The 22,810-nt window shown below is 40.2% G+C and overlaps 1 protein-coding gene across 1 annotated transcript in view; it reads right to left on the minus strand.

Moving 5' to 3' along the window:
- Positions 1–22,810, minus strand: part of LOC124776191 (molybdenum cofactor biosynthesis protein 1-like) — a 92,127-nt gene that overhangs the window by 39,503 nt on the left and 29,814 nt on the right. Inside the window, exons 4-5 of the mRNA XM_047251020.1 lie at positions 20,588–20,803; positions 6,616–6,840 (exon numbers count right to left, since the gene is read on the minus strand). Coding sequence (XP_047106976.1) covers positions 6,616–6,840; positions 20,588–20,803 — 441 coding nt within the window. The remainder of the gene's footprint in view (positions 1–6,615; positions 6,841–20,587; positions 20,804–22,810) is intronic.

The following is a 22,810-nucleotide window of genomic DNA, read 5'->3' on the forward strand; positions in this document are numbered from 1 at the left end:
TCCCTTCAAGTAATTTTTGTTTGTCTGCAAGGTGTTGGCTATGTTTATGTTTGCTGTGAAGTTCCCTTTGCTTCCGCAGCAGTTTTCTAACTCGGTTGTTGTACCACGCTGGATCTTTTCCATCTCTTATGATCTTGCTTGGCACATACTCATCTAACGCATATTGTACGATGGTTTTGAACTTTGTCCACTGATCCTCAACACTATCTGTACTTAAAACAAAACTTTTGTTTTGAGCCGTTAGGTACTCTGATATCTGATTTTTGTCACTTTTGCTAACCAGAAAAATCTTCGTACCTTTTTTTAATATTTCTATTTATAGCTGAAATCATCGATGCAGTAACTGCTTTATGATCGCTGATTCCCTGTTCTTCGTTAACTGTTTCAAATAGTTCGGGTCTGTTTGTCATGAGAAGGTCTAATATGTTATCGCCATGAGTCAGTTCTCTGTTTAACTGCTCAAGGTAGTTTTCAGATAAAGCTCTTAAAAAATTTCACTGGATTCTTTGTCCCTGCCACCCGTTATGAAAGTTTGAGTCTCCCAGTCTATATCCGGCAAATTAAAATCTCCACCCAGAACTATAACATGGTGGGCAAATCTACTCGAAATATTTTCCAAATTATCCTTCAGGTGCTCAGCCACAACAGCTGCTGAGCCAGGGGCCCTATAGAGACATCCAACTACCATGTCTGAGCCTGCTTTAACCGTGACCTTCACCCAAATTATTTCACATTTCGGATCTCCGTCAATTTCCTTCTATACTATTGCACTTCTTATCGCTTTAAACATGCCTCCCCCTTCACTGTCCAGCCTGTCTCTGCGGTATACATTCCAATCTGAGTTTAGAATTTCATTACTGTTTACATCTGGTTTCAGCCTACTTTCTGTCCCTAGTACTATGTGGGCATTGTGACCATTTATTAATGAGAGCAGTTCTGGGACCTTTCTATAGATGCTCCTGCAGTTTACTATTAGCACATTAATATTGTTATTCCCTGCTGCATTTTGTCTACTCCTACCTTGCTGCATCTCAGGAGGTGTCTTGTCGGGCCTAGGGAGGGAGTTCTCTAACCTAAAAAACCCACATGTGCACTCCACACATACTCCGCTACCATTGTAGCCGCTTTCTGCATGTAGTGCACACGTGACCTATTCAGGGGACCCTACATTTCTCCACCCGATAGCGGAGGTTGAGAAATTTGCACCCCAGATCTCTGCAGAATCGTCTGAGCCCCTGGTTTAAGCCTTCCACTCAGCTCCAAACCAGAGGACCACTATCAGTTCTGGGAATGATACAACAAATAGCTAGCTCAGATTCCACCCCGCGAGGCTTTCCGCCTTCACCAACTCTGCTAACCGCCTGTACGAACTGAGGATGACCTCTGAACTGAGACGGCAGGAGTCATTGGTGCCGACATGAGCAACAATTTGCAGTCGGGTGCACCCAGTGCTCTCTATCACTGCCAGCACGGCCTCCTCAACATCTCGGATGAGACCCCCAGCAAGCAGACAGAGTGAACACTGACCTTCTTCCCTGACCTTTCCGCTATTTCCCTAAGGGGCTCCATCACCCGCCTAACGTTGGAGCTCCCAACAACTAATATACCCCTCCCCCCATGTGCCTGCTCGGACCTTGCTGAAGGAGTGGCCACATGTCCACTCACAGGCAGAACGGGCGATGCCACACGGGCAGCCTCCACACTGACCCTCCACCTCATGCGCAGCGAATGCCGCTGAACCCGCCACTCCCCTTGGGAAGAGGGTGGCCCAACCGCGCCCGGTACCCGCAAAGATGTCTTGACAGCAGGGTCAGTGGGTGAAGCATGTAACACCTGGGGTGTACCATGCAACGCACCAGACTCCCCACTGCCGCTACACTCTGAGGCAGCAGCCTGAAGATGGCTAACCATGGCTTCAACACATTCAGCTGTTCGCGAACAGTGGCCAGCTCCTCCTGTGTCCGTACACAGCAGTCACACATCCTATCCATCCCAAGAAATCAATTTACTGTAGAGAGTTAATCAACTTATAACTAGACTGCTAATTCACTAAAGGCGGCTGATAGTTGATTGAACTGTGGTTACTAGACACTTCCTGTAGAAAACAATGAAAATAGCACTACCTGTCTCTGGACTGTATTGAAAACAAACACTAGCACTACTGGCACTATGGCTGACTAAACGGACTCTCTCTGACTGTATTCAAAACAAACACGAAATCTATGGAACACTATTACTAGCACCTGACAATTAAAGCTTCCTAAAAGCAAAAACACATGGAAAAAGAAGTGACAAGTAAGAAAAATAGAGTTAATACTTAAATTAGCATAGCTCGCTGCACAGCAGACGTGACGCAGATGGCTGTTACGATGACACTGACACAATAAGATTATTGAACGACTCATTGGGATTTTGAGTCTGACAATGCAGACACTTCTTCAATAATTCAGGATTGCCAGGTCTCTGTAAACAGGTTTCATGATATCCACAACTGCTGCTGGGATAGAATGTTTATGGCTGTATGACCTGTTTGAGTACGGGGCATTGCGGTAATTGCACCATGAACCAGATCTAGGAGGGCAAAGATGGTGTACTGGTTTATCATCAGCTGACAGTCTCTGGAAGAAGGTAGCCCATACTGCCTGCTTCATTTTCAACAAATCCTCAGTATTATTTCTAATGGCAATCTCATAATACTGTTGTAGTTCATCAATCATTTTGTCTGTCAGCCTGCTTCTTATGGTCTTACCACCTGAAAGTTTCTTATCTCTCAAACTTTGTTTCAACTTCCTCAATCTGGTACCCATCCTCTTCTGGACATGACCAACACATTCCATTTCTGTGATAAGCTTCTCACCATAAGGCTGAGTGGCTACTACACTGTTATATGCATTTGAGTCTGCCTAACCTAAGAACTTAGTGTAACACACTCGCCTTTAGTTTACAGATCGATTATAAATTTCAACAGCTGCACAGGCCTCCGTACGACTAGTTGTCCTTCATAATTTCTGTCACAGATATGCCCTTCTTCATTCCCTGATTTATACTTATAACAATGTTTGGTTAAAATCTGGAAATCTATTAGCTTTCCAGTATCCACACTGGTCACTGTAGCAACAGAATTCTTAGAACTGCAGCTGCGCTTCTACCAAGTGCCCCAAAAGCTACTGATGTGTCAATCATACAATCGTTTATTTCAGCAGCTTCATTTGCAGCACCCTTAATTGACTCACATGCAGTGGATTTCACAGCAGCTCCAATAAATCCTGCATACTTGTCCATTTTACAAAGTGGGCGTGGCATATACATCACGACACACATTGTTTCTGCTGCAGTGTGTCCTTTGCCAATAGCTCTCAATCCATAAAACCACCTAACATTTATGTCAAAATAATTATCTTTACACTTATCAGAATTCCAAAATGAATGAGTGTATTTACAACTGGCAGAATTAATGATAAGTTTCCTGGCTAGTCCATTTGATACCTCAATGTCTTCATGTAAACTAACTGGCCCTCCACATACATACAGCACACACATTCACATAACAACCCTGTTAGGATGTGTAAATGTATCAGAATATAACCTAACCTACCGTTTACATGAGTTTTGTTTTGAGATAACTGTGTTATCACTATGTTTTATTTTAATCTTCGAAGCACTAATGGGTGTTTCTCTAGATACTCATGAGTTTGCCAGTATTTCATTGTCTGCAACTTCACACACCACATGCTGAACACAATGTTTCTCTTTATTCAAAAATTTATTACCATGAAACCCACATTTCTTAAAAACACTTCATTTTGGAGTCATACTTTTTGAGAGATTTACCAGTCTATTCGTCACTTTTCCTCGGAAAAACGTTAGCACTTCGATATACAAAGCATGTTTATACTATGAAAAGATATGATACTATTTTTGACAGTGCTACCAATAAAAACACATAATTTAACCTTTATAACACAGCAATCCACAGCTTTCTATAGGGTAGTCCATTGATAGTGACCGGGCCAAATATCTCACGAAATAAGTATGAAATGAAAAAATTACAAAGAACGAAATTCGTCTAGCTTGAAGGGAGAAACCAGATGGCGCTATGGTTGGCCTGCCAGATGGCACTGCCATAGGTCAAACTCATATCAACTGCATTTTTTAAAAATAGGAACCCCCATTTTTTATTACATATTCATGTAGTACGTAAAGAAATGTGAATGTTTTAGCTGGACCACTTTTTCACTTTGTGATAGATGGGGCTGTAATAGTCAAAAATGGTTCAAATGGCTCTGAGTACTATGGGACTTAACTTCTGAGGTCATCAGTCCCCTAGAACTTAGAACTACTTAAACCTAACTAACCTAAGGACATTACACACATCCATGCCCAATGCAGGATTCGAACCTGCGACCGTAGCTGTCGCGCATTTCCAGACTGTAGCGCCTAGCACCGCTCGGCCACTCCGGCCAGCTGCTGTAATAGTCACAAACATATAAGTATGTGGTATCACATAACATTCCGCCAGTGCGGACAGTATTTGCTTCGTGATACATTACCCGTGTTAAAATGGACCGTTTACCAATTGCGGAAAAGGTCGATATCGTGTTGATGTATGGCTATTGTGATCAAAATGCCCAAGGGGCGTGTGCTATGTATGCTGCTCGGTATCCTGGACAACATCATTGAAGTGTCGGGACCATTTGCCGGATAGTTACATTATTTAAGGAAACAGGAAGTGTCCAGTCACATGTGAAACATCAACCACGACCTGCAACAAATGATGATGCCCTAGTAGGTGTTTTAGCTGCTGGGGCAGCTAATCCACACATCAGTAGCAGACAAATTGCGCGAGAATTGGGAATCTCAAAAACATCGGTGTTGAGAATGCTACATCAAAATCGATTGCACCCGTACCATATTTCTATGCACCAGGAATTGCATGCCGATGACTTTGAATGTCATGTACAGTTCTGCCACTGGGCACAAGAGAAATTACGAGACGATGAAAGATTTTTTGCATGTGTTCTATTTAGCGATGAAGCATCATTCATCAACAGCGGTAACCTAAACCACCATAATATGCACTATTGGGCAATGGAAAATCTACGATGGCAGCAACAAGTGGAACAGCAGCGACCTTGGCAGGTTAATGTATGGTGTGGCATTAAGGGAGGAAGGTTAATTGGCCCCCATTTTATCCATGGCAATCTAAATGGTGCAATGTATGCTGATTTCCTGCGTAATGTTCTACCAATGTTACTACAAGATGTTTCACTGCATGACAGAATGGCGATGTACTTCCAACATGATGGATGTCCAGCACATAGTTTGCATGCGGTTGAAGCAGTATTGAATAGCACATTTCATGACAGGTGGATTGGTCGTCAAAGCACCATACCCTGGCCCGCACGTTCACCGGATCTGACATCCCCGGATTTCTTTCTGTGGGGAAAGTTGAAGGATATTTGCTATCGTGATCCACTGACAATGCCTGACAACATGCGTCAGTACATTGTAAATGCATGTGCGAACATTACGGAAGGCGAACTACTCACTGTTGAGAGGAATGTCGTTACACGTATTGCCAAAGGCATTGAGGTTGACAGACATCATTTTGAGCATTTATTGCATTAATGTGGTATTCACAGGTAATCACGCCGTAACAGCATGCGTTCTCAGAAATGATAAGTTCACAAAGGTACATGTATCACATTGGAACAATCGAAATAAAATGTTCAAATGTACCTAGGTTCTGTATTTTAATTTAAAAAACCTACCTGTTACCAACTGTTCGTCTAAAATTATGAGACATATGTTTGTGACTATTACAGCGCCATCTATCACAAACCGAAAAAAGTGGTCCAACTAAAACATTCATATTTCTTTACGTATTACACGAATATGTAATAAAAAATGGGGTTCCTATTTTAAAAAACACAGTTGATATCAGTTTGAGCAATGGCAGCGCCTTATAGCAGGCCAACCATTGTGCCAGCTGGTTTCCCCCTTCGAGCTAGACAAATTTCGTTCTTTGTAGTTTTTTCGTTTGACACTTATTTCGTGAGACATTTGGCCCGGTCACAATCAATGGACTACCCTGTATATAAAAAATTACAGATTTTATTAGGTCTTGAAGTAATGCATGTAAAAGTTTTAACATTTTCAACTGGTGTAGATTATATTTTAGAAAATAAAATAAAATACTTCCCACGCAAGTTTATAAGTAATATACATATCATTTTATTTGGAAAATTGCAAATTTTATAATCAGACAAAAACCCGAAAAAGTGAAAAAGAATGTTTTCCCCTTCTAACTCCCCTTAAAGTTATGGAAATGTGCAAGCTTTCGGAGCCAGTTGCTTGTTCTTCTGGCAGAAACAATGAAGGGAAGGAAAAGGGAAGAAAGAAAAGGATTGTCAAGGTTTAGGAAATGGGGAGAGTTGCAGAAAAGCTGCAGAGAAACCCAGGCCAGGACAGACTTACTGAATGGGATGAGAAATATGTAACTAAACCAGTCTATCTCTCATACCACCAGCAGATGTGAAGTATTCTTGTGATTGGTAGTAAGTCATAAACATTAAATTATTTTCATTGTATGTTCATATGTAATACTGCACTTACCTTTGAGGTATCATTGGGCCCATTGGGAAGAGGATCAAAATCAGGCCACTGCTTTCTAATTATTTGGAGCATTTCACTAAATGAGACCATCTTCCCATCATTCCATTTGTTGCCGCTGGAAGGCATGTACTCGATAAATCTTACATCAACATTTTTCTCTTTTGTTAACTCCACAAAACTGCACACTTCATCTTCATTAAAACCTCGCATTACAACACAATTTATCTGTGGAAGAAAGACACCATTAAAAACTTGGTATCAGATAAAGCATGGTTTAAACAGAGTTTGAAAGACTTTTTGATAGGCAACTCATCCTACTCTGTAGATGAATATCTTAACAGTGGCTGTTGGGCCAGCTTAAATAAGAATGTCTGTTAGATTTCAGTTCTGAGAGCACTTTGTCATAACAGTCAAGATTATGTACTTTTTGTTTGATAAATTTATTAATAGTGCATAACAATGTTTCAGTTTGACAGTGTATCAATTCTGAAAATATTAGCTGTTCCAGTTTGTATTGTATTCACCTAGTTTGACAATCTCCTGACAAATGATCAGGGTATTCAAATGTTTTATATTTTTTATGTTATACTTTCAGGCATGTTACTCACCCATGAGAATCATCTCATGTTTTGGGTCTTGGAACAAAAGCTGAATCTAATCTAATCTAACCTACAAAATAATGGTTCTACAAGTCTGCTGTTATATTTGTATACCTCACTGATTCTGTAAAATTAATCTTTTTCTCTCTTTTTAGAGAATGTGGGAATTTATCTTAGCATGCCAAGCTGTTAACCTTCTTAACAATTTACGAAAATTAAACTACATACATCTCCAATCTTTTTCCCCACTCCAACGCAAACATCTTTTGCTGAAGGTATTATTTTAAATATCACATTAAATTAAGAAGCTTTCTTGAAACTGTGCTGCCTTTTGTGAAACAAAGTTAAAAGTGTTCTCAAGATAAAAGGTCTTCACAAAAGGAGCATTTAGTATCTTTGCAGTTGGTAACACTGACAGCCTTCATATAAACAAGCCCAAATGGTAGAACATCCTGCTTTACACATACATGCAATGGCAGAAAAAAGGAAAAGAGCACACCTTTCATTCAAGCATTGAATATATAAACTGATGAGACAAAACACTATGACCTCCTGTTTGATAATGTGTTTGTCCACAGTTGGAACACAATACAGCAGTGATTTTGCGTGGGACAAGTTCAACAAATTTCAGGTATATTCCCAGCATTATGTGAGGTATGTTCCCAGCATTATGCAGCACCGCATGTCTAAGCACAGGTCATGTAATTCCCATAAATTGGAGATCAGTGGTTTCTGGGTGCAGAACTGGTATCTGATAGCATCGCAGATGTATTCCATCAGATTCAGAAGGGGTGAATTTGATTCTGGCCTCGTGACATTGAAAGTCATATTGTTGAAACATGTCACCTTCATTAGGGACAGGGTGCGGACAGTGCACAATAATGTTCACACAGAACAAAGCTGTTATGGAGCCTTCAGTTACTACCACAGGACCCACAGAAGACCAGGTGAATGTCCTCCATAGAATAATATTGCTCCCACTGGCCTAAGTCTGTAGCAAAGTGCACCTTTCAAGCACCAATTCACTCTGTTGACAGTGTATGTGCACAAAACCGTCAAGCAGGTGTAATGCGAAACATGAATGATTCAACCAGATGACACATTTCTATTGATTCACTGCCCAATCTCAATGCTCCTGAGCCACAGAAATTGTAATTCAACAGTGTTGTCAACATGGGATCATACAGGGGTTGTCTGCAGCAGAGCCCTATGTTTAACAATGTGCAATGAATGGTGTGCTCTGAAATACTCGTGCTTCCACCAGCACTGTGTAGCTTCCTCAGCCGAATGTCATCTTTTTCAAAGGAACCATCCCAGAATTTGTCTTAAATCGTTTAGGGAAATCAAGGAAAACCCAAATTTTGGTGGCCCGATGGGACTCGGGTCCGTTGTCCTCTCGAAGGCAAGTCCACCGTCTGACCACTGTATTGGCATGACCTAGTCTTAATTAAGCCAGAAAATCTTGGGAAATGCTGACAGATTTAAGATATAACAATTTAAAACAATCCTTTCATGAATTTCACTACAATTTTCTGCTCTTTTGAAAAACAATTTCTTTTGACTGTTTTGATGTTGTTTAGTATGTTTAAATAATGATGGCAGTCTCTATAAAAGGGCAGTTCAGCTTTTAAGTTTAGTTATACTGTTTTAAACTACATCCTTCATCTATTTGTCCACCCGGAAGTGCTATAGGATATAACTTGAAGACTATGGTGAGGTGGTGGGGGACAGTCATGTGTTGAGGAGGAGGTGCTACCAGAAATGAAGTGTGTGAGGTGACGTTATTGAAACTGCATACAGGGAGCATAAAAATACTCTATTCCATATTCATTCACAATCTACGTCTGGCCCCCATATGGTTTTACTTTTCTCCAATAAGAAAAAAGAAATTGTCAGTAACTGTCTCTATAAGGTCTTAAAAGGAAACAAACAATAGAAAATCTAGGCTGGAATAATGACCATATTATAAAAAAGATACATTGCTATTCACTGTATACAGGAAATGTTAGGTCACAGACAAGCACAACAAAAAGACTACTAAACACATAAGCTTTCGATCAGAAAGTCTTCTTCCTAAGTGGACAAAACACACACACACACACACACACACATACACACACACACACACACACACACACACACACACACACACACACACACACATGACCGTTGTTTCTCCCATGATGCGCAGTTGCTCCCAGTCTGGCCCTAGCAGCCAGAGACCGTGGTCATGTATGTGTGATCTGCATTTGCGCGCATGTGTGTGTGTGTGGGGGGGGGGGGGGGGGGGAGGGGGGGGGAAGGGGGGGCGGTTTGCACCAAAAGCTTACGTGTTTAATGGGTGGTGTATTTTTTTTTTTTTTTTTTTTTCCTCCTGCCTGCAACACAAAATCTACACTTTACAGTGAGTGCCAATCTATCCTTTTCATAATACTGTCGTTACCACCCTGCCAAGAGGCATATTGTGGAGTAATCCGAAGGGCTCTACTAATTTGTACAAGAGGAAGGAGAGCACAATCTCAATGTAAGTTTTTAGAAAACTGATATGTGCATTACTTCTGCAAACCTTTCAGAAAGGACACGGTATGCACTTCATTCAGCAAGATGAGTAATAAACAATATTAGCAATACTGCATCAAACTTGTTCACTTTCATCTTTGGATTAAACATTCGATTTCAGAGAGGACAGAATTTGGCAGAATCAAATTTTGGGGATATGTGGAACTGGGACAATGGCATATTTTTTACCCATTCAACAAACTAAGCACTGCTGATTGCTACTTTTATTGTGTCTGCTGCTGCAATGCATATATGAAACTGTAAGTGCAGCATCTATGCTGGAATAAAATGTTATACAAATGAAACAAACAGGCACAGTGAAATAGAGTAGTATGGCTCATCAATTCGGTCTCACAGATTAGCAGGTGTTGACTTGAAAGATAATACTTAAGAAGTTGAATCCAAAGGAGAGGATGTACCGTATTTACTCAAATCTAAGCCGCATTTTTTCCGGTTTTTGTAATCCAAAAAACCGCCTGCGGCTTAGAATCGAGTGCAAAGCAAGTGGAAGTTCTGAAAAATGTCGGTAGGTGCTGCCACAACTAACTTTTGCCATCGAATATATGTAGCGCTACACAGGCATGCTTCGTAGGCACAAAGATAAATACTGGCGCCAAAACCTCTGTGTCAGTAAATAAATTTAAAAAAAAAGGTGGAAGACGATTTTCATACATTATCCAATGAAGTAAATATAAATTCCGTATTGTTCATCTTCGAATGTAGCAGAACTTCAATGTATTACGAAAATCCGACTGGCAAGACTGTTTCGGATGTTTGTCAATATGGCCAACTCTATGTTCTGAATTTTTTCCTACCTGTGAGAAGAGATGGTTGCTTATAGGAACCTGATGAAATGTGAATCACATGCAGTATTCTCTTCATCATAAGAGTAATACGAATATAAACATGTTGCCACGTATTCTTTCGTGTTTGCTGCTATCTTATTTAAATCCTGTCTGCCTAATAAACTACGAAACTAGAGTGAGACAACAGCAAATGCGGAAGAATATACGTATCGTGTCATGTTTATATTCGAATTATTCTTATGCCTAATAGTGATACAGTCAGAAATGAAGCACGGCAACTGACTAGATTTTTAAATCTAAGATGACTCTAATTTCTGTGCAGAATTTGATGTACTAAAGAAGCGGCCGCAGAGATTTTCAAATGGAGATAAATTTTCGCCTAACTCTCGTTCAGAACATGTTCTATCATACGCAGTCTATTATTTGGTTCTTGTTGATCATTATCAAAGAAAGCAGCAGTGTAAGTAACAACAAATAGTCTCTTGCCATTGTTTCGCTAATGAGACAATTTCTCTCTCTTTTTTTTTTTTTTTTAATTGTAGGTGGTGGTAGCGTGCATTAAATCAGGCCATGCCGCGAGCGACGACAGGCCGCAAACACGCACTATCAGAATGCGACAAACAATGCATGACACAGTACAGTAATGTATTTTCAGTTTAGAGTGACATAAACGCCTATAACAAGGAAAACAGCACTTATCAGATCAAAGCAAAATAAGCAATTGATTCAAACCAGACGAAGCACGTGAAAAAGGAAGGGTACCAGTATAAATACAGACGGAGCGCCTGACGCATAGCAAAGGCTACCTGGTAAAGCTTAAGTGCTAAGCTTACAACTCGAACCAAACTACTGTAGCTGTATCGTCATTCATTCGACCTAAATTGTGTCTCATATTAAAATGGACCGACTTTGTTTCGATTTGGAGGTGCGGCCTAAAACTTTTCTCTCCCCTTGAACTTCGAGTCTCAAATTTCAGGTGCGGCTTAGATTCGGGATTTTTTTTTTTTTTTTCCTTCCTTTATTTCGAGTCTCATTTTTCAGGTTTGAGTGCAGCTTAGATTTGAGTAAATACAGTAGGTGGTATTTCAACTAATTCTGACTATGAAATAAAACAAAGTACAGCAGGAAGCTCTGACGAATCAAAGAGCAGCGATGAAGATTCTGATGAATAGTAAAGTATGAGTTAAGAAATAAGATGCTACTGAGATCGTAAATTTTTGTTGTGTTGATGAATCTGTTAACAAACATATTCAAAAATGCACTGAAACATTGGCACATGTAGTGTTGGGAGGTGATAAACTATCATTACGGTTAGAGGAGCTACGTCTTTCTTGCTGTTCTACTCCTACATGACACTGTATCTGAAGGTATAGAATGAATCTTCACTGGCTAGAGAAATGGGTAACACAATTTTACAAGTCTCTGCTGTCATGTAATCTCTTCAGGGAAATCATGACTGTACTAAGATTCGGTTTGTGGTTGACAAGGTCAGAGTCATTAAGAAATGCAAGGCAGCTACCATGTCAGTCCTAGAAGAGAGAGACATAGCATACTGTCAAAGCATGTACATTCCCGGTCCATATATTTGTGGTGATGTAATAACCAAGTAATACTGAAGTGTGATCCAAGTCGCACAAATATGGCTTTAATAATAACCTCCGAACAATATGCCTCTAAGGACTCAACAAGACACAGAACACTGATGTGCACATTACAAACTAGAATCACACAGAGAGACAGTCAGCACTGTTCCACACCTATATATGTGAGAGTCGCCAGCAGATGGCACGGCAGGGACCGCACCACACGCTTGGCTTCCAGAGACGGCATCCAGCAGCCAGCCTGCAATGATCAGTGGGTGACCAATTTAAAGACGCATGTACGGCAACACCACTCTCGGTGCACTCACACTGACACGTACTAGTAGCACAATACAGCAGTGATGAGCAGTAGTACCCCTCCTGTCTTGCGCGCCTTTTATCTGGCTCTACAATTTACTTTCCTAGACCCACACAAATGCCTGATCCTCCTAATTCAATTTGCTCTGCAGACTATTTAAAATTCACAAAGAAAAAGGAGCCACAATTGCACTTTGTGTGCCAGTTACTTTCCAATACATTGCCACCAGCTGATCTTATTTAAGAATACTCAACTTTCGTAGCCATACTTACAGCACATCCTTTGCTTCCTGGCCTAAATCCAAGTTAACTACCAGCCCCCCTGCCCCCCCCCCCCCCCACACACACACGCCCCACCCCCCCCTCTCCCCCCCCCCAATCAGCTAGTTGTGTGCTGTTATCTCACGTCACACCCTAGTCTATGAGTGCCCAGCTGTCTGTCGCCTGACCCCTCTACCTGCACCCCTAGCTAGGCCACAGATGGCTCCCCACTCTCCCACAAGCCACTAAATGCTTCCCTCCAAACCCCTCCCATCTCTCTCCATCCCTCAGATTGCCTCAACCCACCCCATCCTACCCCACTCTAAAGCCCCACCTCACTCCAGAACACTCACCATGGGCCAGTAAAGAGCTGGCAGTTGAGCGACCACAACATAAGGAGACATGCATGCGCATGTGAGTGTGTGTGTGTGTGTTTGTGTGTGTGTGTGCGTGCGCGCATGTTTTCCCTACATCTAGAAAAAGAAAGTGCATTCTGGAAGCTCGCCAAGCAACGTACCTTTTAGTTTGGAAGGTAGAAGACGAGGTACTGGTGGAAGTAAAGCTGTGAGGACGGGTCGTGAGTCGTGCATGGATAGCTCAGATGGTAGAGCACTTGCCCACAAAAGGCAAAGGTCCCAAGTTTGACTCTTAGTCCTGCACACACTTTTAATCTGCCAGGAAGTTTCATATCAGTGCACACTCCACTGCACAGTGAAAATCTCATTCTACATACCTTTTGTTCGTGTGCCTATCGATGAGACAGTGCTTCTGCCTTTTGGTGAGCCATCTGCTTTATTCCTAAATAATTCGTAATTTTCAACAGAAACTTTCCGTACGTTATTATTGCATCCTACATTACAATATGCAATTTCCACAATATGTGGTCATCTGTGAATATAATGGGGGTAACAACTGTAGGAGACCAAAAACTGACTGCAGTAAGCAAGTTCAAGTTATTGTACGCTGCAGTAGTTATTCAGAGGTGAAGAGGGTCACACAGGATAGGCTAGCATGGGCAACTCCATGAAACCAATCTTCAGATGGAAGATCACAACAATAAAAACATTTGATTCAGCATACACCAGACTCCAATCAGCGTACACAACCTGTATGCTCAGAAACACAGAAAATCATATTGGTTCCATCAGCAGGAAACTTCAGCCCGTAATTGTTATGGAACACTGTGGTGATTTTGTTCATTAATAAAACCCAAAACTGTGGAGCAATAAGAGAATATTGTTGTAACTTCTTATCAACCTCGTTACCAAAATACATATTAAGAAGACTGGTAAATTATTATTTTAAAGGGGTCACTCCAAAGCGCCACGAAAGTATTTGAGCAATGTATAAAATTAGAGAATCGGTGCACAATATTGAAAGCCTATCTACATTATCTATATCTGCATGACTAGTCTGTAATTCACAATTAAATGCTGGCAGAGGGTTCAGAGAACCACCCTCAACCTATTTATCTACCATTACAATCCCCTACAGCATTTGAGGAAAAACAAACACTTCAATATTTCCGTACAAGCTCTCATTTCTCTTATTTTATTACAATGATCATTTCTCCCTATGTAAGAGGGCTCTAACAAAATATTTTCACATTCGGTGGAGAAAGTTGATGATTGAAATTTTAAGAACCTGCTCCAGCAAAATGCTTTTGCTTTAATGACTGCCACCCCATTTCACATGTGATATCTGTGGCATGCACTTTCCTGTTTCCCAATAATACAAAATGAGCTGCCTTTCTTTGAACTTTTAAATGATGTCCTCTGTCAGCCCTATCTGGTAAGGATCCCACACCATGCAGAATACTCCAAAAGAGGACAGACAAGTATAGTTGTAGATAGTCTCTTTAGTAATCCTAATCTTCTAAATGTTTTACTATTAAATCACAGTCTTTTGTTTGCTTTCCCACCGCATTATCTATGTGAGCATTCCAATTTAAGTTATTTGCAAATGTAATTCCTAAGTATTCAGTAGACTTCACAGCCTTTAGATCTGTGTGAATTATCATGTAAACAAAATTTAGTAGATGCCTTTTACTACTCATGCAGATGACATAACAATTTTTATTATTTAAGGTCAGTTACCACTTTTTACATCATATGGATAGGTAGCCTAAATCATTTTGCAGTTCATTTTGATCATCTGATCACTTTACAAGACAGTAAATGATTTGCAAGACTGTAAATGATAGCATCATCTAAGAGGACTGCTCAGATTCTCTCTTAAATTGTCAATGTAGATCGGCAACAGCAGGTGGTCTATAACACTTCCTTGAGGAATGTCAGATATCACTTCTGTTTTACTTGATGATTTTCCATCAATTACTATGAACTGTGACCTTTCTGACAGGAAACCACACATCCAGTTGTACAACTCAGACAATACTCCATAGGCACACAATATGATTAGAAAATGCTTGTGAGGAACTGTTTCAAAAAGTCTTCTGGAAATCTACAAATATGGAATCAATTTGAGATCCCCAGTCGACAGCACTTATTACTTTGTGTGACTAAAGAGCTAGCTGTGTTTTAAAAGGTCAATATTTCTGAATCTATCTTGCCTATTTATCAATTATCTTTGAGATAATTCATAATATTCAAACACAATATATGTTCCAAAATCCTAATGCAAATCAACATTAGTGATATGAGTCTGTTATTTAGTAGATTACTCCTCTTTTCTTTCTTGAGCATTGGTGTGACCTGAGCAACTTTTCAGTCTCTAGGTATGGATCTTTATCAAATGAGCGGCTATATATGATTTCTAATGGAGCTATTGTATCAACATTCTCTGAAAGAAACATAAATGGTTTATGACACTGAGGAGAGCTACTACTAAGTTACTCACAGTTGCAGTTGTTCTTGATTTGAATACTGTAATATTTACTTTGTTGTCTTTGGTGAAGAAATTTCAGAAATCCGTGTTTAGTAACCCTGCTTTAGTAGCACTGTCATCAGTAACATTACCACAGCTATTGCACAGTGAAGGTATTGGTTGTGTCTTGCCATTGGTGTACTATACATGCAACCAGAACCTCTTTGGATTTTCTTCCAGATTTCAAAACGAAGTTTCACTATGGGAACTATTAAACACATCTTGCACTGAAACCCACCCTAAGTTTCGAGCTTCAGTAAAACATCGCTAATCTTGGAGATTTTGCATTCTTTTAAATTTTGACATGCTTTTTTTCATTGCTTCTGCAGCTGAGTTTTGACATATTTGTGCACCACCCTTTTAATTTATTTGGTATCCTTTCAATTTATTTGGTATATATCTCTTAATTGATGTCGATACTATTTCTCTGAATTCAAACCATCTCTGGTCTACACTTACATAGTCAGACTTGAAGGAGTAGAGACTTAGTAGAGACCGTCTCCTTGGAAGGCATCAAGTTAATTTTTATCTGCTTTCTCATTAAATGTCCTATTGTGTAGGGCTAAAAATTAATAGAGATAAGGCAAACAGAATGTGCAAAGTAAGTGGAAATTACTCGTCTCTTCCCCAATTACAGTGCAATAGAAGATACTACAAGATGTTGACAGATTGCCATATCTCGGTAGCTTTATATGTAATAATGTGGTCACAGATGCAGAAATCACCAGCAGAACTGGAAAATCAGTCCATATGGCACTTAGGTCTGTAATATGTCAACAAAGCTTTGACTGTACTCCTTTATCGTTTATATGTGTGAGACTTGGAAAATGTCAGTAAAATCAGCACACAGTCTCCATATTTTTCACCAACAATGCTAGAGATGAATTCTGAAGATGTTAACCCAACCAAGTTACAAACAATGAAGTGCTGAGAATACGAGCTCTACACAGCCTGCACAAAATTATTGTTGAAAGAAGACTGAAGATTGCAGGTTATTTTCTACGCATGTAAGGTGGAAGAATCCCAAAATAAACACTGTTGTGGAAATCAATGGACAGATAAAGATGTACAGGAAGACCTTTTAACACCTGGAACTTTTGCAATGAATCTTCAATGCATGGACACAAACTTGGAGGAAGGTGAGAACTTGGCAGCTGATTGAGTGAACTAGTGGAAACCAGTTCCTTGTATGGTACACAGCAAATCTGAGTAAGTTAGTAAGTAAGTAAGTAAAGTAAGTACAAATGGGGATTTTGCAAAACTGTTGGATGATCGATATTATTGTCTAGATTTGACACTGTTGGACTTCTACCTTTTCCTTGATGTGTATTCTTCAAATTGTGAGTTTTATGAGAAAGCTGATAGATACTTACCAATCAACCTTCCCTGACACGAACTGACATTGTCTCTTTATAAATTCTACTGTGCTAACAATTATCTACTGAGAATCCTCGACTAGGTCTCCGCAGCTCAAATGAGCCAGTTTCTTTTAAATTTCTGTCTTTGGCTATAATTGTCTTCCAAGTATGGTGACACAACATCCTGTCATGAAACTTTTGCCTTTACACTTGTTTACTTTTCTGGACACTGCCTTTTTCTGCACTGTGCACCAAATACACTATGTGAGTAACGCCCAATCTCCAACAACCAATCGCGAACTGTAAACAGTTGTACACTCTACCAGGGCACATAACAAACAATTAACATTTGTGTTTTAGTGTTCTAAGCTGTGAGGTCATCAGTGGACAAATAATTTAGTACCTATTCCTGGACAGCCGGAGTGGCCGTGCGGTTCTAGGCGCTACAGTCTGGAACCGAGTGACCGCTACGTTCGCAGGTTCGAATCCTGCCTCGGGCATGGATGTGTGTGATGTCCTTAGGTTAGTTAGGTTTAATTAGTTCTAAGTTCTAGGCGACTGATGACCTCAGAAGTTACGTTGCATAGTGCTCAGAGCCATTTGAACCTATTCCTGACGTGCTGTTGTCTGGAACAACTGACATGATCCAAAATATTACTTTCTTTTATTATAGCTTCACTTTTATTTTGTCTAATGATTACTAATTTCAGTATCAAATTCCATCATCAAGCCACTATATGATCAGAAAGCATAGTGTATCATTAAAATATTGTTTAATAAACAGATTACCATTATATCATCATTCCTTAAAGCAATGTCCAAAGTGGAAGGACAGATGATTAATTTTGAGTATATACAAAAGTCAGAGTACTGAACCAGATATGAAAGAAGGAAAACCAGAAGGGCAGTGAGAGACGGGTGCCTTCTATCACCTTACTTCCTTAATATGTTCATCAAGGAAGTAATAACAACAACAAAGAAAAGATGACAAGAATCAAAAGGTAATTTCTGGAATACTCCAAGGAAATGTGATAGGACCATTACATTTACAATGTATATAAATGATCCAGTAGAAAGTGTCAGAGGCTCCTTAATATTGTTCACAGGTATTACACTTGTCCATAAGAAAGTATCAACAACAGAAGACAGTATCAATTTGCACAATGACCTGCAGAGGATTGGTGAATGATGCAGGCTCTGGCAGTTGACCCTGCACATAAATAAATGTAACATATCACTCACACACACACACACACACACACACACACACACACACACACACACACACACACACACAGGAAAAGAAATCCAATACTGTACAACTACACTATTAATGACAAATTGCTGGAAACAGAATCTACCATAAAATATCTAGAAGTAACTATCCAGAGCAACCTTAAAGTGGAATGACCACATAAAACAGCAATAGAAAAGCAGATGCCAGACTAACATCCACAGGAAGAATCTTAAGTGAATGTAAATTACCCCTGTGTCCTTACCCAGTACGACTGACAGAAGAGAGAAAGAAGATCCAATGAAGTGCGGAGTGTTTTGTCACAGGATCATTTAGTCACTGTGAGATCATTACAGAGATGCTCAGCAACTCCAGTGGTAGATGCCATAAGAGAGCAGTCGTGCATCACGGAAAGATTTACTACCCACGTTTCGAGAGAGTAGTTTCTGAGAAGAGTCTGACAACATAATAGCTTCTCTCATATACAATTCACGAAATGATCACGAGAAGAAAATTTGAGAAGTTAGAGATAATACAGAAGCGTACTGACAGTCATTCTTCCCAAGCACTGTTCACAAGTGGAACAAGGCAGAGGGGATCAGTTGGTGGCATGAGACGTACTCCCTGCCACACACAGTTAGGTGGTTTTTGGAGCATGATGTCAATATGGAGACTTAATTGCATGCATATACACTGCAGATTGACGACATCGCAATAGTAAATCAGAGTAGGAACTAAATAAAATGTTTCAGGCCTTAAATCAAGAAATGGTAAAACTAAAGCTAAAAATGAATACAAAGAAGACAAAAGTTATGGCTACAGACAAGAAAGGAGGTGGAGGTAGGACTGACACAAGAACAGGCAATGAGCAACTCAAGAAAGGAACTGAAATTCACTATCTCAGTAACATTTTGCAAGAAAACAATCGATATTTCAAGGTATTCAAGAAAAGAATAGCACAGGTGAAGAGTTCCTTCCAAAATAAGAAGAAGCTGCAACTGAATAAACATATCAGCTCCCACATTAAGAAAATATTTGTAAAGACCTTTGTGTGGAGTGTTCTGACACAAAGATGCAGAATCTGTACATTAGAAAAGCCAAAGGAAGCTCACCTCAAACCTGCTGAAATGTGGTTCTGGAGGAGAAGTACAAGAACTAGCTGCATTGACAGAAAAATTAAAGGAAATAGGAGAGAAGGAAGAACCACTGAAAGTTATAGGCCAGAGCAAAGCAAAATACACGGACACTTAACTGGAGATGATAATCTTTTAAAAAACATTTCTGAAGGCAAGATCATAGGTAAGAAAACAAGGGGATGACTGAGAACATCCTACTTAAACAATATGATCAATGAATGGGATTTTCTTCACACATGGAGATGAAGACAACTGCTGAAGAGAGGAAGCTGTGGCTGCAGAGACAAGGTTTAACCTTTTGGAAGAGTAAGGACAAACTAATACAAAATATGATTCTGCACGGCAGCTACATATGGAATAAATGACAACTTCTTGTGTGCATTCATCAAGTCACTTACCCCAGTAGGTGTCTTATCTACTAAAAGTAAAGGTCACTGTTGTGCTTTCAATAGATGTGAACTGCACACTGAAAATGGTATGTCTAGTTTGCAGTTGTACAGAAGCTTTTTATTTTGCAAAATGGTTCAAATGGCTCTAAGCACTATGGGACTTAACATCTGAGGTCATCAGTCCCCCAGACTTAGAACTACTTAAACCTAACTAACCTAAGGACATCCCTGCCTGAGGCAGGATTCGAACCTGCGACCATAGCTGCAGCACGGTTCCGGACTGAAGTGCCTAGAACCGCTCGGCCACAGTGGTCAGCTTTTATTTTGCAAAGAAATTTTTGATAATAAGATGAACTGATGCTGGTACTCGCTACTGAAACCAGTAGTACTTAGACACAACAAAAGTGTGACTACAGAATTAAGAATAATTTTTCCAAACAATTGAGTATTTTTTTCAAAACAACACTACAATAGAGGAAACTTATTTTAAACTAAAGACACAAAAGAAAAAAAGAGAAACTGTAAAGATCTTGAGTCTCATAAGACTCTCTTTGGAGGAAAATATAAGATATTTAATTGGTAAACTTGCAAGGCATACTTTTTTATGTTGTATAAACTACGAAACTGTTAGCATCATCAGCTAAAATTTACTTCTTCTGTCTTAATATACCTTCCTTCACTTACAGCTGCAGTGTGGAGACAGGGGTGAGGGTGGGAGCGGGGATGGGGGCGAGGGTGAGGGCGTACTGCTTTAAAATGGTGATTCTTGTATTGATATTCTTAACAACAGATTTATATCTTTTGCTTATGAAAGTCTGCATGTGATGACAGCTGCACTAGTAATACCTTCACAGGGTCGTATTCAAGTTGCAAGGCTAGATCTATGACAGCCATGACACGCTCCCAGCCTTTCCTCCTCGTGATCTGGTTGTAGCGTTGGGACTGCAGGGTGTCTAAGCTGATGTTCAGACCATCAAGCCCCGCCCTCTGCAAGGCAACCAGCTGTCTTGTCAATATGAGGCCATCGGTTGTCATTAAGACACTTTCGAGATCTTTTATTTTCTTCAAGGCACCTGTGAAACAGCAAATTATTCTAAACAAACTGAAACAAATAATTTGTAACATTGCTGCTGCATATCAAACATGAACCATGGACCATGCCGTTGGTGGGGAGGCTTGCGTGCCTCAGTGATACAGATGGCCGTACCGTAGGTGCAACCACAACGGAGGGGTATCTGTTGAGAGGCCAGACAAACATGTGGTTCCTGAAGAGGGGCAGCAGCCTTTTCAGTAGTTGCAGGGGCAACAGTCTGGATGATTGATTGATCTGGCCTTGTAACATTAACCAAAACGGCCTTGCTGTGCTGGTACTGCGAACGGCTGAAAGCAAGGGGAAACTACAGCCGTAAGTTTTCCCGAGGACATGCAGCTTTACTGTATGATTAGATGATGATGGCGTCCTCTTGGGTAAAATATTCCGGAGGTAAAATAGTCCCCCATTCGGATCTAGTGGCGGGGACTACTCAAGAGGACGTCGTTATCAGGAGAAAGAAAACTGGCATTCTACGGATCGGAGCATGGAATGTCAGATCCCTTAATCGGACAAGTAGGTTAGAAAATTTAAAAAGGGAAATGGATAGGTTAAAGTTAGATATAGTTGGAATTAGTGAAGTTTGGTGGCAGGAGGAACAAGACTTTTGGTCAGGTGATTACAGGGTTATAAATACAAAATCAAATAGGGGTAATGCAGGAGTAGGTTTAATAATGAATAAAAAAAATAGGAGTGCGGGTTAGCTACTACAAACAGCATAGTGAACGCATTATTGTGGCCAAGATAGACACAAAGCCCATGCCTACTACAGTAGTACAAGTTTATATGCCAACTAGCTCTGCAGATGATGAAGAAATTGATGAAATGTATGACGAGATAAAAGAAATTATTCAGGTAGTGAAGGGAGACCAAAATTTAATAGTCATGGGTGACTGGAATTCGTCAGTAGGAAAAGGGAGAGAAGGAAACATAGTAGGTGAATATGGATTGGGGGGAAGAAATGAAAGAGGAAGCCGCCTTGTAGAATTTTGCACAGAGCATAACTTAATCATAGCTAACACTTGGTTCAAGAATCATGAAAGAAGGTTGTATACCTGGAAGAAACCTGGAGATACTAAAAGGTATCAGATAGATTACATAATGGTAAGACAGAGATTTAGGAACCAGGTTTTAAATTGTAAGACATTTCCAGGGGCAGATGTGGATTCTGACCACAATCTATTGGTTATGAACTGCAGATTGAAACTGAAGAAACTGCAAAAAGGCGGGAATTTAAGGAGATGGGACCTGGTTAAACTGAAAGAACCAGAGGTTGTAGAGAGTTTCAGGGAGAGCATAAGGGAACAATTGACAGGAATGGGGGAAAGAAATACAGTAGAAGAAGAATGGGTAGCTCTGAGGGATGAAGTAGTGAAGGCAGCAGAGGATCAAGTAGGTAAAAAGACGAGGGCTAATAGAAATCCTTGGGTAACAGAAGAAATATTGAATTTAATTGATGAAAGGAGAAAATATAAAAATGCAGTAAATGAAGCAGGCAAAAAGGAATACAAACGTCTCAAAAATGAGATCGACAGGAAGTGCAAACTGGCTAAGCAGGGATGGCTAGAGGACAAATGTAAGCATGTAGAGGCATGTCTCACTAGGGGTAAGATAGATACTGCCTACAGGAAAATTAAAGAGACCTTTGGAGAGAAGAGAACCACTTGTATGAATATCAAGAGCTCAGATGGCAACCCAGTTCTAAACAAAGAAGGGAAGGCAGAAAGGTGGAAGGAGTATACAGAGAGTTTATACAAGGGCGATGTACTTGAGGACAATATTATGGAAATGGAAGAGGATGTAGATGAAGACGAAATGGGAGATAAGACACTACGTGAAGAGTTTGACAGAGCACTGAAAGACCTGAGTCGAAACAAGGCCCCGGGAGTAGACAACATTCCTTTAGAACTACTGATGGCCTTGGGAGAGCCAGTCATGACAAAACTCTACCATCTGGTGAGCAAGTTGTATGATACAGG

This window comes from Schistocerca piceifrons, chromosome 2 (assembly GCF_021461385.2).
Source record: "Schistocerca piceifrons isolate TAMUIC-IGC-003096 chromosome 2, iqSchPice1.1, whole genome shotgun sequence".
NCBI classification, from domain to species: Eukaryota; Metazoa; Arthropoda; class Insecta; order Orthoptera; family Acrididae; genus Schistocerca; species Schistocerca piceifrons.